The sequence below is a fragment of the Pseudophryne corroboree genome, chromosome 11 (assembly GCF_028390025.1).
Source record: "Pseudophryne corroboree isolate aPseCor3 chromosome 11, aPseCor3.hap2, whole genome shotgun sequence".
In the NCBI taxonomy this organism is placed as follows: Eukaryota; Metazoa; Chordata; class Amphibia; order Anura; family Myobatrachidae; genus Pseudophryne; species Pseudophryne corroboree.
The window spans coordinates 258,682,653-258,699,341 of NC_086454.1; the positions used below are offsets into that span (position 1 = coordinate 258,682,653).

General features: G+C 43.2%; 1 protein-coding gene across 1 annotated transcript in view; it reads right to left on the bottom strand.

Annotated features, from left to right (window-relative positions):
- Positions 1-16,689, bottom strand: part of SLC7A6 (solute carrier family 7 member 6) — a 118,993-nt gene that overhangs the window by 50,005 nt on the left and 52,299 nt on the right. The window contains exon 2 of the mRNA XM_063945359.1: positions 3,199-3,733. Within this exon, the coding sequence (XP_063801429.1) occupies positions 3,199-3,703 (505 nt within the window). The 5' untranslated portion in view covers positions 3,704-3,733. The remainder of the gene's footprint in view (positions 1-3,198; positions 3,734-16,689) is intronic.

Genomic DNA, 16,689 nt, shown 5'->3' on the forward strand with positions numbered 1-16,689 from the left:
TCTGGAAAAACGATTGGGCATGCCTGCGTTTTTTCAGACACTCCCAGTAAATGGGTCAGTTATCACCCACAAATGGCCTCTTCCTGTCAATCACCTTGCGAACGCCCATGCGATCTGAATTTTTGCACTATCCTGTTGTTGACCGGCGATGCCGGTTGTTGTCAGATGCGCGCGCATTGTGGTGCATACGCAGTTATGACCTGAAAACGCACGGCAGCGGTCAGGTCTGAATCACCCACATTATCTGTAATGAGTATAAACATAACATCTCTAAAGGCTTATTATGAACCATCAGTAGTCCAGGATTGGAAGAGTTAACGCAGAAGTTCCAAAGATACATTAGTCTGTTTGGTTGTCTGGGTATGTGTACATTGAGTTATATATAGCTGCAAACATACCATAACTCAAAGACGGACCATCTGTATGTGCGGTGAACGGTCAAGGAAACCCTTCGCACATTCTCTACTGCCCAAGGAACCTTTCCAGTAAATCTGAAATGATTTCCGTTTATTCCCTTTACTAAACTCACAGTTAGAATTCAGACATAGAAGTGTTCAGCCCTCCGTTAAAGCTTCATTGCATTCATTCACTGCAGTAATGGACAACAAACCAAAATGTAAATGATCCCAGTTAAAAATGCAATTTTTAAGCCACATCTTGCTTGCCAAGTGCGTGATGGACCATTGCACATACAAAGATCGGTCGCTGCATATAAATACAATAATCTTTTGGGTCTTTTTGTGATTTGCTTAAATAAAAGACATCTGTCACTTGAGTTTGCCAGAATGAAAACAAATGGAGCTTTGCTGCACATTTGTTATCTCAAAGCCTAAGTGCAGATTTACATAAATACTTTCAAACTGCACTATACTGGGCGTGGCATTGGAGGTGCTTATGTGGAGATGAATCAAACCTTCTAAAGAGGACAGGTGGGAAGTTACCCATAGCAACCAGCATTAGCTACCATATAGAATGTACAAGATAAATGATCGCCAGAGGCTGATCAGATGTTTCCGTTGTTGGATACATCTCCGCCATAGAGAGAAACCAGAAGGAAAAATACTGCCAGCACTGGGATTACATTTAAAAAAATAAAATAAAAATAAAACCCAGGCCATGAACATACATGAAACAGAATGACACATAAATAGGACTCCATTATGCAGAGCTGCCTGTGTGAATGACACCAACACAAGTGACCTTCCTTCTGGATCCTCTGACTGTGGAACACAGCAGAGGAAAGTTCTATAAAGCACTGATGGTCTGTTGTCGGTTTTGTAATCTCATTTCTTTAAAAAAAAAAAAATTATAATAATAATCTGGAATAAAAGGTAAATCATTCACAAGATAAGTACCAATAAAACGGTACTATTAAAATATATGACCAGGAGTGTTTTTTGAAGTCACTTACTACAGATTCCATATCACCTAACCTTTACACTTCTACCCCATAACTCCTTGGTTGTGGTATGAATGGTCGACAGTCATTAGGTCGACCACTATTGGTTGACATTGACATTGTCGACATGGACAAATAGACGACACATTAAAATGGTTGAAATGGGACAGGTCGACACACGAAAAGGTCAACATGGATGTTTGAACTGTTTTTGGTGTCAATTTTTCCGTAATATGACTAGGAACCCCAATTAGTGTACAACGACCCCTTCCATGGTGAGCGAAGGTGCCTCGCTCCGCTACCGCAGCACTCAGCACAGGTTACTATTCCCAATCGTAGTCCACGCGGATAGTAATGTATGAATAAAGTGCAACTTTTTTTAAAAGCCATGTCGACCATCTGTCCATGTCGACCAATAGTGGTCAACCTAGTGACTGTCGACCTAAGTAGGGTCGACCTGCCCAATGGATAACAGCTCCTTATGCTAGTTGAGCTTGTTCAAGTGGAATTATTTAAAAAAAGAAAGCAGAAAGATAAAGATCAAATCAAATCTATCAAATCCTGGAGAGAGATAAAATAACCAACCCATCAGCTTCTAACTTTCATTTTACAGGCTGTACTAGAAAAAGGATAGAAGCAGGTCGGTACTTAGGGGGTAATTCAGATCTGATCGCAGCAGCAAATCTGTTAGCTAATGGGTAAAACCGGGTTCACTACGATCTGCCGGCGGCCGGCCTCCCGGCGACCAGCATACCGGCGCCGGGAGGCCGGCCGCCGGCTTACCGACAGTGTGGCGAGCGCAAATGAGCCCCTTGCGGGCTCGCTGCGCTCGCCACGCTACGGGCACGCACGCCACACTATTTTATTCTCCCTCCAGGGGGGTCGTGGACCCCCACGAGGGAGAATAAGTGTCGGTATGCCGGCTGTCGGGCTCCCGGCGCCGGTATGCTGGTCGCCGGGAGGCCGACCGCCGGCATACTGAAGACCACCCGGTAAAACCATGTGCACTGCAGGTGTGGCAGATATAACATTTGCAGAGAGAGTTAGATTTGGGTGGGTTATATTGTTTCTGTGCAGGGTAAATACGGGCTGATTTATTTTTACACTGCAATTTAGATTTCAGTTTAAACATACCCCACCCAAATCTAACTCTCTCTGCACATGTTACATCTGCTCCATGTAGGCCATCTATGGCTGATTTCAACATAGGTGAAGTATCTTATATGGACTCTACCCCTTTTTTTCCCTGTGTTCTAGGATTATACTTCCACAGTTTTGATCATTCTTAGTGTGGATCTATTGGGGTATTCATCAAAGCATGGAGAGAGATACACAGATCCTCATTCATCTTTGGCGGGATCTCAGACATTTTTTTTAAAGGGGCAATCACTTCCAATGCATGGTTTTGCCTTGTAAGGGATTATCCCATTAAAAAACGTCCGAGATTGGCCGGCATTTCTGCAACTCCGGCGATCTCGGACTCCATTACAATACATCCCCTGCCATGTGCCTCAAAACGCCACATAGCGCGAGATGCCTGGCGCGAGTAAACCTAGTCACATTACGTTGTTACCATGACACATTTCTGGCATAGAAGACGCCCGATTGACATGCACAAAAGGGATGTGACTGAAAATAAAACCCATCAATGTATTTAGTAATAGTTGCAAGAGAGCATATACAAGACAGTACACTAAAGTAATCGGGCACTGGAAACCCTTTTTTAGCCTTTTGCAATTCCCAAGATCACTACTACTTTATAAAGGTTATAATATAGGAATAGTCGGCACCATACATACACACACAAGCAGCAGCAATCAGTCGGGATGCCACATAAGGAGGTTCACAACTTGGGAAGACTGGTTGTACCAGGTAGTTGGCAAACGTGATGGCAATGACTGCTTGGCTGGTGGGTTCAATGATAAGTAGGGAAGTCCAGAGCCTGATGAAGGCAACAAAACCTCCAAAAGCCTCCAGGATGTATGCATAGCTTGCTCCCGATTTGGTAATTGTAGTTCCAAGTTCTGCGTAGCATAGTGCGCCGATCACTGAGAAAATTCCACCTATTGTCCACAGGACCAGAGATAACCCATAAGAGGCTGAGTAAATAAGAACACCCTTAGGAGACACGAAGATCCCTGAGCCAATCATGTTGCCCACAATGAGACAAACTCCATTGAGCAGCGAGATCTCTTTTTTGAGTTGCATAGCGTCCTGCCGACTCTCAGAGCCAGTCTCAAATTTGGTGGTGTCATCTCTAGGGCTTGAGGTGAGTGGCACAGCCTGGCTCTCAGCCTCTTCCATGGTGTTAGTGCAGTGTCAGAAGCAGTCAACCTAAAACATCAAAAATAAAGCAGGAGATGCAGTCAGTAGGACCATTCCCTCAGTAGGTTTTCTTCAGAATAACAAAAATGGATTGCAACAATGAAGCTCTAACCCCTTGTTTTAAGGGCAGCAAATTCAAACAGGTTATTTCTTCCTTTAAGACTACATTATAATATAGTTTGGATTGAACAAGCAGAAGATATGTAAAGAGGAATATCACCAAGCATTATTTATATGCAGCACTCTGAGGGGCACCAGTCTCAGCGATGATGTGAGTAGACATAATAAAGACAAAAATAAATGTGCGCAAATGGGATGAATGTTGAGATTTATTATGTATCACAATAATAAATGAAATCTAAAAAGACATTTAGAATTTTTTAGATTTTATTGTTGTGATACAAAATACATTTCAACATTTATCCATTTGCGCTCATTCATTTTTTATGCACTCCTGCCACTGGGAACCAGCATCCCAATTTTTTTTAGTGAGCAACAGTTGATTTGAATTGAGGAACACCTGGTCATTTGTTTTTCTGTATGGGGTAAGTGGTCTTGCTCCGAAACAAAGGATTCGGGCCAGCATGTATGTAGGCTGGGCCCGACGCGGCCTCTTAGCCTTAGATAGGTATTGCCCCCGATCATACTGCCATTTACACAGTGCTGGTGGCTGCTGACCAGAAGCAACATGAACAGTATCAGAGCCATGACCAATACCACACAACTATGGTAAAAAAAGGGTTAGACTAGATGGGCCAAGTGGTTCTTATCTGCCATCACATTCTATGTTTCTATGAACCAAAAGATGGCAGGTGAACACAACTGATATATTATTCTTGTCCCGTCACTCGCGATGTGTTCCTGGAGGACACATTGCTCCGTGTGAAGGCCTTAACTGTTGATCTGTAACATACATTTTGTATTGTATTAAACACAAAAGTAATATTAAGTCATTAACATGCATCACATATCTTTCTTAACTAACTGGATCATGGGCCTAATTCAGACCTGATCGCAGAAGCAAAATTGTTCTCTAATGGGCAAACCATGTGCACTGCAGGGGGGCAGATATAACGTGTAGCGAGAGTTAGATTTGGGTGGGTTATTTTTAGTTTTGAGCGGATTCGGTTTTACTCAGTTCTCAAAACGGCATCTTATTGGCTATCCAAAACACGTGACATCCGTGAGCCAATAAGATGCCGTTTTGAGAACCGAGTAAAACCGAATCCGCTCATCACTAGTTATTTTGTTTCTGTGCAGGGTATATCCTGGCTGCTTTATTTTTACACTGCAAGTTAGGATTTCAGTTTGAGCACACCCCACCCAAATCTAACGCTCTCTACACGTTACATCTGCCCCACCTGCACTGCACATGGTTTTGCCCATTCGAGAACAATTTTGCTGCTGCAATCAGGTCTGAATTAGGCCCTATAGGTAGTCCACAAAAGCTACAATTTCTACCTCCACAGCTGCAGAGTTATTATACAAGCTGCAGAGTGACTTCTGAGTTTCACTTCCCTTTCAGAATTTTCTATTGTTCAGGCAGCTTTGTTTATTATGGTTGCCCCAGAATAAGACAATAAATAAACTCTGATATTAAATGCAACTATCTATACACGCACACTGTTGTTTTATCTATTAAATGCAACTATCTATACACGCAGGTTTACTGAAATGTGCCAAATCAGATTATAAATAATGTACATAATGTGAATTATGAATAATGTGCCATTATTTATTATTTATATAAACCCTGCATAATATCATCAGTATGTGACAGCATTAGCTGTGATAATGGATCAGTTACATGAGATCCAATGTACATACCCAAGATTTTCTGGCGTTGTATTGGATAGTAACAAAACAGAAACTTTATCAGCTGGTTTCACAGTACACAAAACACTCTGCAACCAGATATCCAAAACACATCTAAGGTAATTTATTTTGGCAACAACATATAACTGCTGTGGGGAGCCAGATCTAAGGTTTCAGAAGCAAGGAAATGCCTGCAAACCAAAGCCTCTTTCAAGGTGCCAGCAACTTTAATTTAGCAACCATGAGTCAACACTTGCCGACATGGGACCAAATTAGCAATGAAGTCCAACTACTACAAATGAAAAGGAGCCGAATATCTGCTTATATTTTTTCTAACTTTTGTTTCATGCTTAGGGATGTATTTACCAGCTATACCTTCACTCTGTAAACTACAAATGAACAGAATGATTTCTCCCTTCCCTATGCCTCCGTTCTAGATCCCATACATCTGCCTGCACTCTAAAGGCCCGTATTCATGGGCAGATCTAGGTAGGGAGGTGTGCTGAGCGAACCGCTCAGCACACATTCCCCCCGCTCAGCACAGCGCGATGTGTGCTGAGCGTGCAGGGGGGATGGGGGGACAACGCTCATTTCACCCAGCGGGTGAAATGAACGACCTGCTAGATTGAGCCTGCATGCAGGCCAATCTAGCACCAGCGATAGCGATGCGCGGGGCTGCGCATAGCTATCGCGGTAGGGGGTACACACGGAGCGATCATGCTTAAAATCCAAGCAATCTAGTCAGATTGCTTAGATTATCGCTCCGTGAGTAACCCCCTGAATAATGTCTGACCACTTTCTGCCACAAGACAACCAGACCATTAAACTGTATTGTGATCAAACAGGACTAACACTATACAATTATCTGTTAGATAATCTGTGGTTGGAATGAAAATCTGGTAATGGATGAGAGCAACTGACAATCGACCATTTGCTCCCAAACACTGGAAAATAGACCAAACCTGTCCGTGTTTTAACCAATTTGTATAAACGACAGTTTTTGTCCATTTTTCGGTGTTTGGTAGCAAATGGTCGATTGTCAGTTGCTCTCATCCGCTGCCAGGTTTTCATTCCAACCACAGATTATCTGACAGATAATTGTATAGTGTATGCCCATCTTAACATCAAGGGCTTTGAAAAGCAATAAGAAAACTGTATTATTGGGCAATGACCAAAACAGTGGACGTCCGATAACTGGCAAGGTCTGCAAGTAGTGGATGTAACCCTTTTATAGGAGCACCCTAGAGTACTAAAATAAACATATTATTCAGTATAAGCATCTCCATTTTATGTAATTGTATAACGATTAGGGTGCATTTTAACCATTTTAAAACATACATAGGTTTTTGTGAATATTGCATTTAGAAAACTGCACTGGAGCAACTTTATTAATGTAGCAGCTTGTGCAGCACTCTGTAAAGAGGCAAAGCAGGAAGAGCTATAATACATATAATAATAGAGCTACTGTATAATACATCTCCCCCGTGTGTCCTTCAGCAATAGTCATATTCATAGAGTTAAGTAGCAGGGACCAAAGAAAGCATGACTGCATTAGAACATGGGTGGGGATGGGTGGCATTTAGTCAGATCATTAATGTGGCTTTTGCTTCTTTTGTATTGTGCTTTACATTCATATTTGGCGGCAGAATGTTATTCAACAGTCCTCACTGACAGGCAGCCTATCCACATTTACACAAATTCAGCCCTAAAACAAGGAGACCTCTACTGTATGTATACCACTAGGAAGGCTCCGGAGAGGAGAACTGCTGCTCTGAGCTGTTAAGCAAAAGTAGAACCATTTCATTTCTTGGTGCCAGGGACTAACCTATTAAAGACCTATTAAGCGACAGAGCAAACACTTTATTATACTCCACAGTATTTGAAATTCTGCTTTGCTGCGCTGACCCTTATATAGAACACACTGGTGACAAGAGTCTCAGCTGAAAACTGGAATGTGGATTTAAAGAGCATGTAAAGCCTGGAGGCTGGGCATTGCAGAGTTTAATGATTTACATTACATTTACTTGTGAGGGGGGAAGCAGACAATCCAAAGTTGCCCTCTCTCTAGCAGAACAAAATGTAAGTTGCTCACATCAATTAGAAAATATACTACAGGTGCATGAAAGGGGAGGGTTAGTCTAAGCAAGAAATAGAATGAGGATTAACCCCCGGTGTCCCCAGCACATCAAGTTGTACCTGTAATGCGACATGAAAAACGATATACAGTATTATAGAAATCCAGTTATACATCTGCAAATATATGATAGCCGTGTCAGGGCTTGGTGGCTTATCGTATATTTGCAAATGTATGTCACCAAGACCTCTGGATTTCTATTATACTGTATATAGTTTTTCTAGTCCTGTTACAGGTGCAACTTGGTGTAATGGGGGACACGGGGGTTAATCCCCATTCTATTTCTTTCTATACTAATTTACTGAAGTTTTCCTAATAAACCTTGTAGTGATAACATCAGACCACCACAAGTGGTAACATGAAAATATATGGATTACGCAGATAATTTTTTTTATCATTTATAATATATCAATAGTACATGTGTATTTCAAGGATCATTACAGATTAAAATGTGTGTGTGCATATAACATTTACACACACTGTGAAAGGGTTTTTTTTTGTTATACCATAATGGTTTGTGAATTACAGAGAATTACATTCTGTTCTCCCTATACGTAAGGGCTAGATTGGGATTGGGTGGGGTCCCTTCTCATAGAGCCCGACTGTATGCAATTGGGTTAAGTGATCATGTAGCATCTAACCACTTACAGGCCTGGAATCTTTTTGAATTTACTTATTTTCACATTTACAAGGTCAAGTAACACACAACTTCTTTATTTCTTAATTTACAATTTAAAAAAATAAATAAAAAATACACCTGAAATTATCACATTGTTTGATGTGAGGAGTACAGACCAACAAAAAAATAATGATGTTTAGTTGCCAAGGATGTTTGAACAAACGTAGGGTATTCTGGGATTTGTCAAAGTCGAAAAATATTGCAGAACACACATCACGTACAAACTGCACACACATGCCCTCCGTGCGTGTACTTGTTCTGCCGTGCGTGCACATATCCGCAATTTGCGTATGGTCGCTCCCGCGGTCCTGCGCATCGGCGCGTGGTATGGGTATTTACAGCAGAGTTTGTGTACGCATGGAGAGCCATCAAAACACATTACATATTTAATCCAAATAAAATAGTGCACAATGTACACATAGTCTCCTCGCACCACATCAGAAAGTTATAGCTGTTTAAATGGTTGCAGAACAAAGGGATTCACCTTTACAGGGATTCACCTTTACAGGATAAGAGGGGACAGACTAAGGTTATAAGGTGGTATGTGGTATCCAGCTGTAGGGTATTTTAAGGGTAACATTCCGGTGTTGGTCTGCGGAAGATCGCATGTTCCTGCGGATAGTTATGTGCAGAAGCAGAATATAGATATAAACTGTATTTACTGTACATTATGTATGTGGCGGGAATACAGAGGAGACCACCCACCAGAGCAGTTGAGAAAGATATCGCCTACCTTTTCAAATCAACCTATGACCTCTCCTGTACTGTAAAAGTGCATTGCTGTGTCCAATGGACAACGGAATTACAGTATCCATTGTATTGCTTTTGGAAGACTTGTATAAATAAAGCCTGCTGCAGCCCGGCCTGACACAAGACTCAGAACGTTATCTATTTGATGACGGAGGACCGGACCAGGAAGCGCACGCGAATATACTCACGTATGTACATTGACCTGTAGCCATTATTCTGTTATATATTGTCTTGTATTGTAGTGTATAATTTGTATTGTAAACCCCCTTTCAGAAATAATCCACTGTGGTGTCGGAACCCAGCTGTAAAATCACAATTGGTGTCGTGTGCTCATTGCCCTGCTAAGGTTTAAGTGTACGCAAAGTCCGTACACTGTACGGGACTCTGTACGCTAATAGCGTAAAAGGTGCGTAGAGTGTGAATTAAGTATAGCGGCCGCAGCGGCTAAAGGTTTAAAGTGTATTTACGGTGTGTTTAAGGTATAGCTTTTATTCCTGTAAAGATAATCAGCATTATCAGATTGCTGAATTCAAAAAATTAAAGTCGTTTTTTCAAACTGGCTCTAGTTCTTGAGAGAATTAATTCCCTCAAGTAATAGGAGCAGAGCAATAATGTATGCATATGGAAATTTACCAGAACATTCTAGAAGATGAGACTATTCTAGGGGTTCACGCCACAATCATTGTACAATGGGGGTAATTCTGAGTTGATCGCAGCAGGATTTTTGTTAGCAGTTTGTCAAAACCATGTGCACTGCAGGGGAGGCAGATATAACATGTGCAGAGAGAGTTAGAATTGGGTGTGGAGTGTTCAATCTGCAATCTAAATTGCAGTGTAAAAATAAAGCAGCCAGTATTTACCTTGCACAGAAACAAAATAACCCACCCAAATCTAACTCTCTCTGTACATGTTATATCTGCCTCCCCTGCAGTGCACATGGTTTTGCCCAACTGCTAACAAAAATCCTGCTGCGATCAACTCAGAATTATCCCCAAAATTCCCTTCTGTATAGAAGTAATCGGACACAGGGGGTAATTCAGACCTGATCGCAGCAGCAAATTTGTTAGCAGTTGGGCAAAACCATGTGCACTGCAGGGGGGGGGGCAGATATAACGTGCAGGGAGTGTTCGATTTGGGTGGGGTGTGTTCAAACTGAAATCTAAATTGCAGTGTAAAAATATAGCAGCCAGTATTTACCCTGCACAGAAACAAAATAAACCACTCAAATCTAACTCTCTCTGCAAATTTTATATCTGCCCCCCCCCCCCGCAGTGCACATGGTTTTGGCCAACTGCTAACAAATTTGCTGCTGCGATCAACTGTTAATTACCCCCACTGTCTCTTGACAGTTGTGTGGTTCACGTAGTCTATTGTGTTTTCCTTTTTTCTCGTCAAAGTATCTCAAAAATGAAAACCAATTTAGCGAACAGATGTCGGATTTGAAATCAGCATCACAAAGTTACCCCATAATTGCAATAACATGTGTTGATCGGGAATGCATATTTTCTTTATGGGCATGAAGAGGGACAAATAAATTTACCTTTCAGTTTAACAGTTTTTAGGAACATTAAATCAAGGTCTAATCATAAAAGAAGGTCCAGGAACAAAGGATATTAACCCCAAAGGTACATCTGCAGATGTATGCTCTGTGCTCAAAACATTATGGTGGGATTAAGAAGTCTATGTTTGAAGGCTAACACCACATGTAAATTGCTGTTTTTCACATGGTATCAGGGCAAGTTAAGAAATACTTATCACATGAGATATCAGAGATATGTGGGACTGCAGTGTGGACCAATTAACCTAGGGAAGAGTACTGTATCTTCTGTAGCCTCCATGCTTCTCCCCTCCAGGAGATTTTTGTTCTGCACCTATGCAAGGTCAGAGACAGACGTGACTGTGACCTTTAGCCAGCCGGGACAGGCTTCTATGGGCTGACAATGTGTTAATGCTGCATAATGTGACCATATGATTATTAATGAAGCTCAATCCCCAGACGTTGTAAATATTTGTTTTGTGCATTCCTCACTGAAGGCAAATCCTGATGAAATCATAAAGAAAAAAAAGAAAAAAAAACAACAATGGGAAAAAGGTGGGTTGGGGAGATCCCCACCAGACTTTGTTATATGTAGATAATAAATCTGTTAACCAAAAAAGGAGATTGATGGTAGACTTACCATGGTAACATTTCTTTCTGCGAGGTACACTGGGTTCCACAGGGAATACATCGGGGTGTAGAGATGGATCTTGATCCAGGAGCACCAACAGGCTAAAGCTTTAGACTGCCCCAGGATGCATTGCGGGGCCTCCTCTATAACCCCGCCACCGGGCACTGTGAGCTCAGTTTGTTAACCAGTCCAATGCAGAAGCAGGTAAAAGAAGGCAGATGTTAGTCACATAGAACCATGTCCTCACGACAGGAGAAGGGACTAGCAGCTAGTGCCAGACAAACCCAAAGCTAGGTGTGTCAGGGTGGGTGCCCTGTGGAACCCAGTGTACTTCGCAGAAAGAGATTTAACCATGGTAAAGTCTACCATAAATCTCCTTTTCTGCAGCGGGGTACACTGTGTTCCACAGGGAATACATCGGGAATGTCCTAAAGCAGTTCCTCAAGGGAGGGTTACACCTTAGCGGGTATGAGAACCCGGCGTCCAAAGGAAGCATCCTGGGAGCCGGAAGTATCAAAAGCATAGAACCTAATGAACGTGTTCACTGAGGACCACGTAGCCGCCTTGAACAATTGTTTTGCGGACGTGCCACGGCGGGCCGCCCAAGAAGGTCCAACAGACAGAGTAGAATGGGCCTTGATAGCAGCAGGAGCCGGCAGCCCAGCCTGCGCATAAGCTTGTGTAATCACCATTCTAATCAATCTGGCCAAGATTTGCTTATTCGCAGGCCAGCCACGTTTGTGGAAACCAAAAAGTACAAAAAGGGTATCTGACATCCTGATAGAGGCAGTCCTCTCCACATAAACACGGAGAGCCCTTACCACATACAAAGACCGTTCTTTGGAGGACAAGTCAGAAGAGATTAAGGCTGGAACCACAATCTCTTGGTTAAGGTGAAAAGATGACACCACCATAGGCAAATAACCGGGACGAGTTTGGAGAACTGCGCGGTCACGATGAAATATCAAAAAGGGTGGACGACAGGACAAAGCGCCTAAGTCCGATATCCTTCTTGCAGAGGCAATAGTCAATAAGAAAAGGACCTTAGCCGTAAGCCATTTAAGGTCCACTGACTCAAGAGTTTCAAATGGAGACTCTTGCAGGGCACTCAGGACAACAGACAAATCCCATGGAGCCACAGGAGGGACATAGGGAGGCTGAATCCACAGTACGCTCTGAGTGAATGTATGAACGTCAGGTATAGACGCAATTTTTCTCTGAAACCACACAGACAAGGCAGATCTGTGAACCTTGAGGGAGAGCAGACAAAGTCCTAAACCCAGGCCTTGTTGCAAAAAAGCCAGAAGTCTGGATGTACTAAACTTGTAAGCATCGTAATTCTTAGCAGCACACCAGGTGAAGTAAGAATTCCAGACCCTATAATAAATCCGTGCAGAAGCCGGTTTGCAGGCCTTTAGCATAGTTTGGATAACTGCCTCGGAGAATCTTTTGGCCCTCACGAGCGAAGCTTCAAGAGCCACACCGTCAAAGCCAGTCTGGCCAGGTCTGGGTAGAAACAAGGGCCCTGAACGAGGAGGTCTGGGTGTTGAGGAAGTAGAAAAGGACGCTCTATCGATAGACTCTGCAGGTCTGAGAACCAATGCCGTCTGGGCCACGCTGGAGCGACTAGAATTAGAATTCCTCCTTCTTGCTTGAACTTCTGTAGTACCCTGGGCAGAAGTGACACTGGAGGGAACATGTAGGGCAGCCAAAAGTTCCATGGAATTGCCAGTGCATCCACGAACGCTGCTTGAGGATCCTTTGTTCTTGATCTGAAGACCAGAACCTTGTGATTGTGTCGAGATGCCATCAGGTTTACATCTGGTAGACCCCACTTGTCCACTAGGAGTTGAAAGACTTCCTGATGAAAACAGAACCACACAGTTTTGACTGTCTAGCCACTAATGATTTCAACTGTCAAACCTGTGTAGAAATCAAGCGCACTAGAACTAACTTTCCTCAGATGGGTACCAATTTTATATAATATTTGCAGCTCCCAACAGAGTATTCTACCGTACTCAAAAATAAACACTAAAAGCATATAACATATATGATAGTGAAGAAATGACGGTGCCGGAGGAGACTGCTCCCTCTAGCATCCAGAGGTGCGGTCCCTCTGGCGCGGTTGGGATAAAAGATAGAGAGGTACCTAGTCAGATGGTGGTGGTAGGGGATTCTATCATCAGGAAGGCAGATAGGGCAATCTGCTACCGGGACCGTGATCGCCGTACAGTCTGTTGTCTCCCGGGTGCTCGGGTACGGCACATCGCGGACCGGGTAAATAGATTGTTGGGAGGGGCTGGCAAAGACCCGGCGGTCTTGGTGCACGTTGGCACCAATGACAAAGTTAGCGGAAGGTGGGATGTCCTTAAGAAAGACTATAGGGACTTAGGAAAGAAACTGAAGGCAAGGACATCCAAGGTAATATTCTCGGAATTATTACCCGTGCCACGCGCTAGTCCAGGGAGGCAGAGGGAGATTAGGGAGGTAAATGTGTGGCTTAGGGATTGGTGCAGGAAAGAGGGGTTTGTGTTCCTGGAACACTGGGTGGACTTCTCAGTCAGGCGCCATCTCTTTTGTCGTGATGGACTGCACCTGACTGAGGAGGGGGCAGCGGTGCTGGGGGGAAGGATGGTTAGAAGGTTGGAGGAGATTTTAAACTAGGAGCCTGGGGGGAGGGTTTATCTAGAAACTACGGGTCATGCAGTGAGAATAGTGGGGATGGCGGTAGTAAACGAAATGGGGGAGAAGTTGGGGGGAGGGTAAGAGCAGGCGGTAAGGTTACTAACATGGGTACTAAAAGGGATTTTACCAAAGCACTAACCAATGACGATTACAGGTCATCCTTGCTACATAAGGTGAAAGATGTCTCTAACGCAAGGGAAAATACTTATCTTAGTTGTATATATGTAAACGCCAGAAGCATTACTGGTAAAAAAGGTGAACTAGAAATACTTGCAGCAAGCAAACAGTATGATATTATAGGCATTACTGAAACTTGGTGGGATGAATCTCATGATTGGACAGTCAATCTAGAGGGCTATACACTGTTTAGGAGAGACAGACTAAATAAAAAGGGTGGAGGGGTGTGTCTTTACGTAAAGCCGTTTTTAAAACCTAATATATGGGAAGATATTCAGGAGGGGACTGTAGACACTGTCGAGACATTATGGGTAGAAATTGCATGCGGGGAAAAAGGAATAAAAAAGTTAGTAATGGGTGTATGCTATAGGCCGCCTGGTATCAACGCATCTGATGATGAATTGTTACTAAAGCAAATTGAAAGAGCAGCAGGAGTAGGAGACATAGTAGTGATGGGAGATTTTAACTATCCAGAGATAAACTGGAAAAACGATTCATGCGATACTGCTAGGGGCAATATGTTTTTAAACACACTTAATGATAACTACTTAGTCCAACTAATTGAGGAACCAACTAGGTACAATGCAATCTTAGACCTGGTATTAACAAACAATGGGGGTTTGGTATCAGGTATTATAGTAGGGGAACCCATAGGAAATAGCGACCACAATATGGTCACATTCAATATCAGTTTCTATAAACAGCCCTATACTGGCTCAACTAGGACTTTAAACTTTAGCAAAGCAAATTTTGAAAAGATGAGGGTATTTTTCAGGGATATTGAATGGGAAGGTTTGTTTTTAGGAAAAAATACTACGGAGAAATGGGAGGTACTAAAATTCCTGCTAGCTGAAAATACACTCAAATGTATTCCTATGAGTAGCAAAAAAAGGAATAAAAATCATAAACCGATGTGGCTTAACAAAAAGATTAAGGAACTTATGGGCAAGAAAAGGCGAGCATTTAAAAAATACAAATCTGACGGGGAAGCAGAGTCATTTCAGCACTATAAGGAATGTAACAAAATTTGCAAAAAGGAAATAAGAGCGGCTAAAGTAGAAACTGAAAAACTAGTAGCAAAGGAAAGCAAAGCGAAACCCAAAAAATTCTTTAAATACATTAATAGCAAGAGATTAAAGAAGGAGAGTATAGGCCCTTTAAAAGACAAGTTGGGAGTCTTAAGCAAAAATGATAATGACATAGCGGACACACTAAATGAGTTTTTTTCAACAGTATTCACTCGTGAGGACCCAATTCAGGGACTAACGCACAATCTCAATAATGAGAATATCCCACTGATAGGTACTTATTTAAGCGAGGAAGTAGTCTGTGACCGATTAAAACATTTAAAGATTAATAAATCACCAGGGCCCGATGGTATTTATCCAAGGGTTCTAATGGAGCTTCACTCTGAACTGGCAAAACCGCTATCTTTGATCTTTAAGGATTCAGTTATATCAGGTATGGTTCCCAAAGACTGGCGTATAGCGGAAGTAAAGCTGAACCAGGTAATTATAGACCAGATAGTCTTACATCTATAGTGGGGAAAGTATTGGAAGGTATTCTAAGAGATAGTATTCAGAAGTTCCTTGAAACCAATAAGGTCATTAAAAGGAATCAACATGGGTTTATGAAGGACAGATCCTGTCAAACCAACTCACTTGGCTTTTATGAAACAGTAAGCGCAAACCTAGATCAGGGTAAAGACATGGATGTAATCTTTTTAGACTTTGCCAAAGCGTTCGATACTGTACCACACATGAGACTTATCTACAAGCTACAAGAATCAGGGCTAGGGGGGGCGTGGCTTGGACGCTGCTAGGAGAGGAAGTGTTGTGCAGGGGCTCCTGCATTTCTATGGTGTAAACCCGCAATAACAATTATCCCCAGCACTCGGGTCCACCCTCTCTGACCTTGTCCACGGCTGTGGACGTCTCCCTGAATGAGGGGAGCCCGCCGGGAGGCCGCGGAAACATTTTGGAGATCACGGCCTACTCGAGCTCCAGAGACCGGGGCCTCGAGTTTGACTCCGTCCCGATTTTGAGCTCCAGGCCCGCTTCGCGGACGAAACGGGACCCGTGGCACCGCTGGACCCCGCCTAACTTTCCCCACATCGATCCCCAGCCTGCCCCAGACCCCCGGCCGTCTGCAGGACGACATATTTCAACAGCCAGACCTCGGAATATACATTTAAAGTGCACTTACCTCACTTGTGCACTGGCCGGCGGCCATCTTGGAATCTGGGAGTCTTGGGCTGAATCCCTGTGAGCCTCCCCAGAAGACAGCCGAGTTTACTGCTGAGAGTCCAGACGAAGGAGGAGGAGGGGAGGGGGACCCCAGTACCCTCGGGCCACACATGCAGGCACCTCCAGTGTTCACAGGACACCCTGGGCTCTGAGCTATAAGAGGCCTGTAACTGGAAGCTAGAGGCGCCATCTTGAATACTGGCAAATAGCCAGTACTGCAGTTCTGCCTCTGACCAGCATTTTTCTTTATAAAATACACCAGCTCCGGGACGTGGCCTGGACGTAGAAGGGAGAAGTTGTGCCACTGCTAG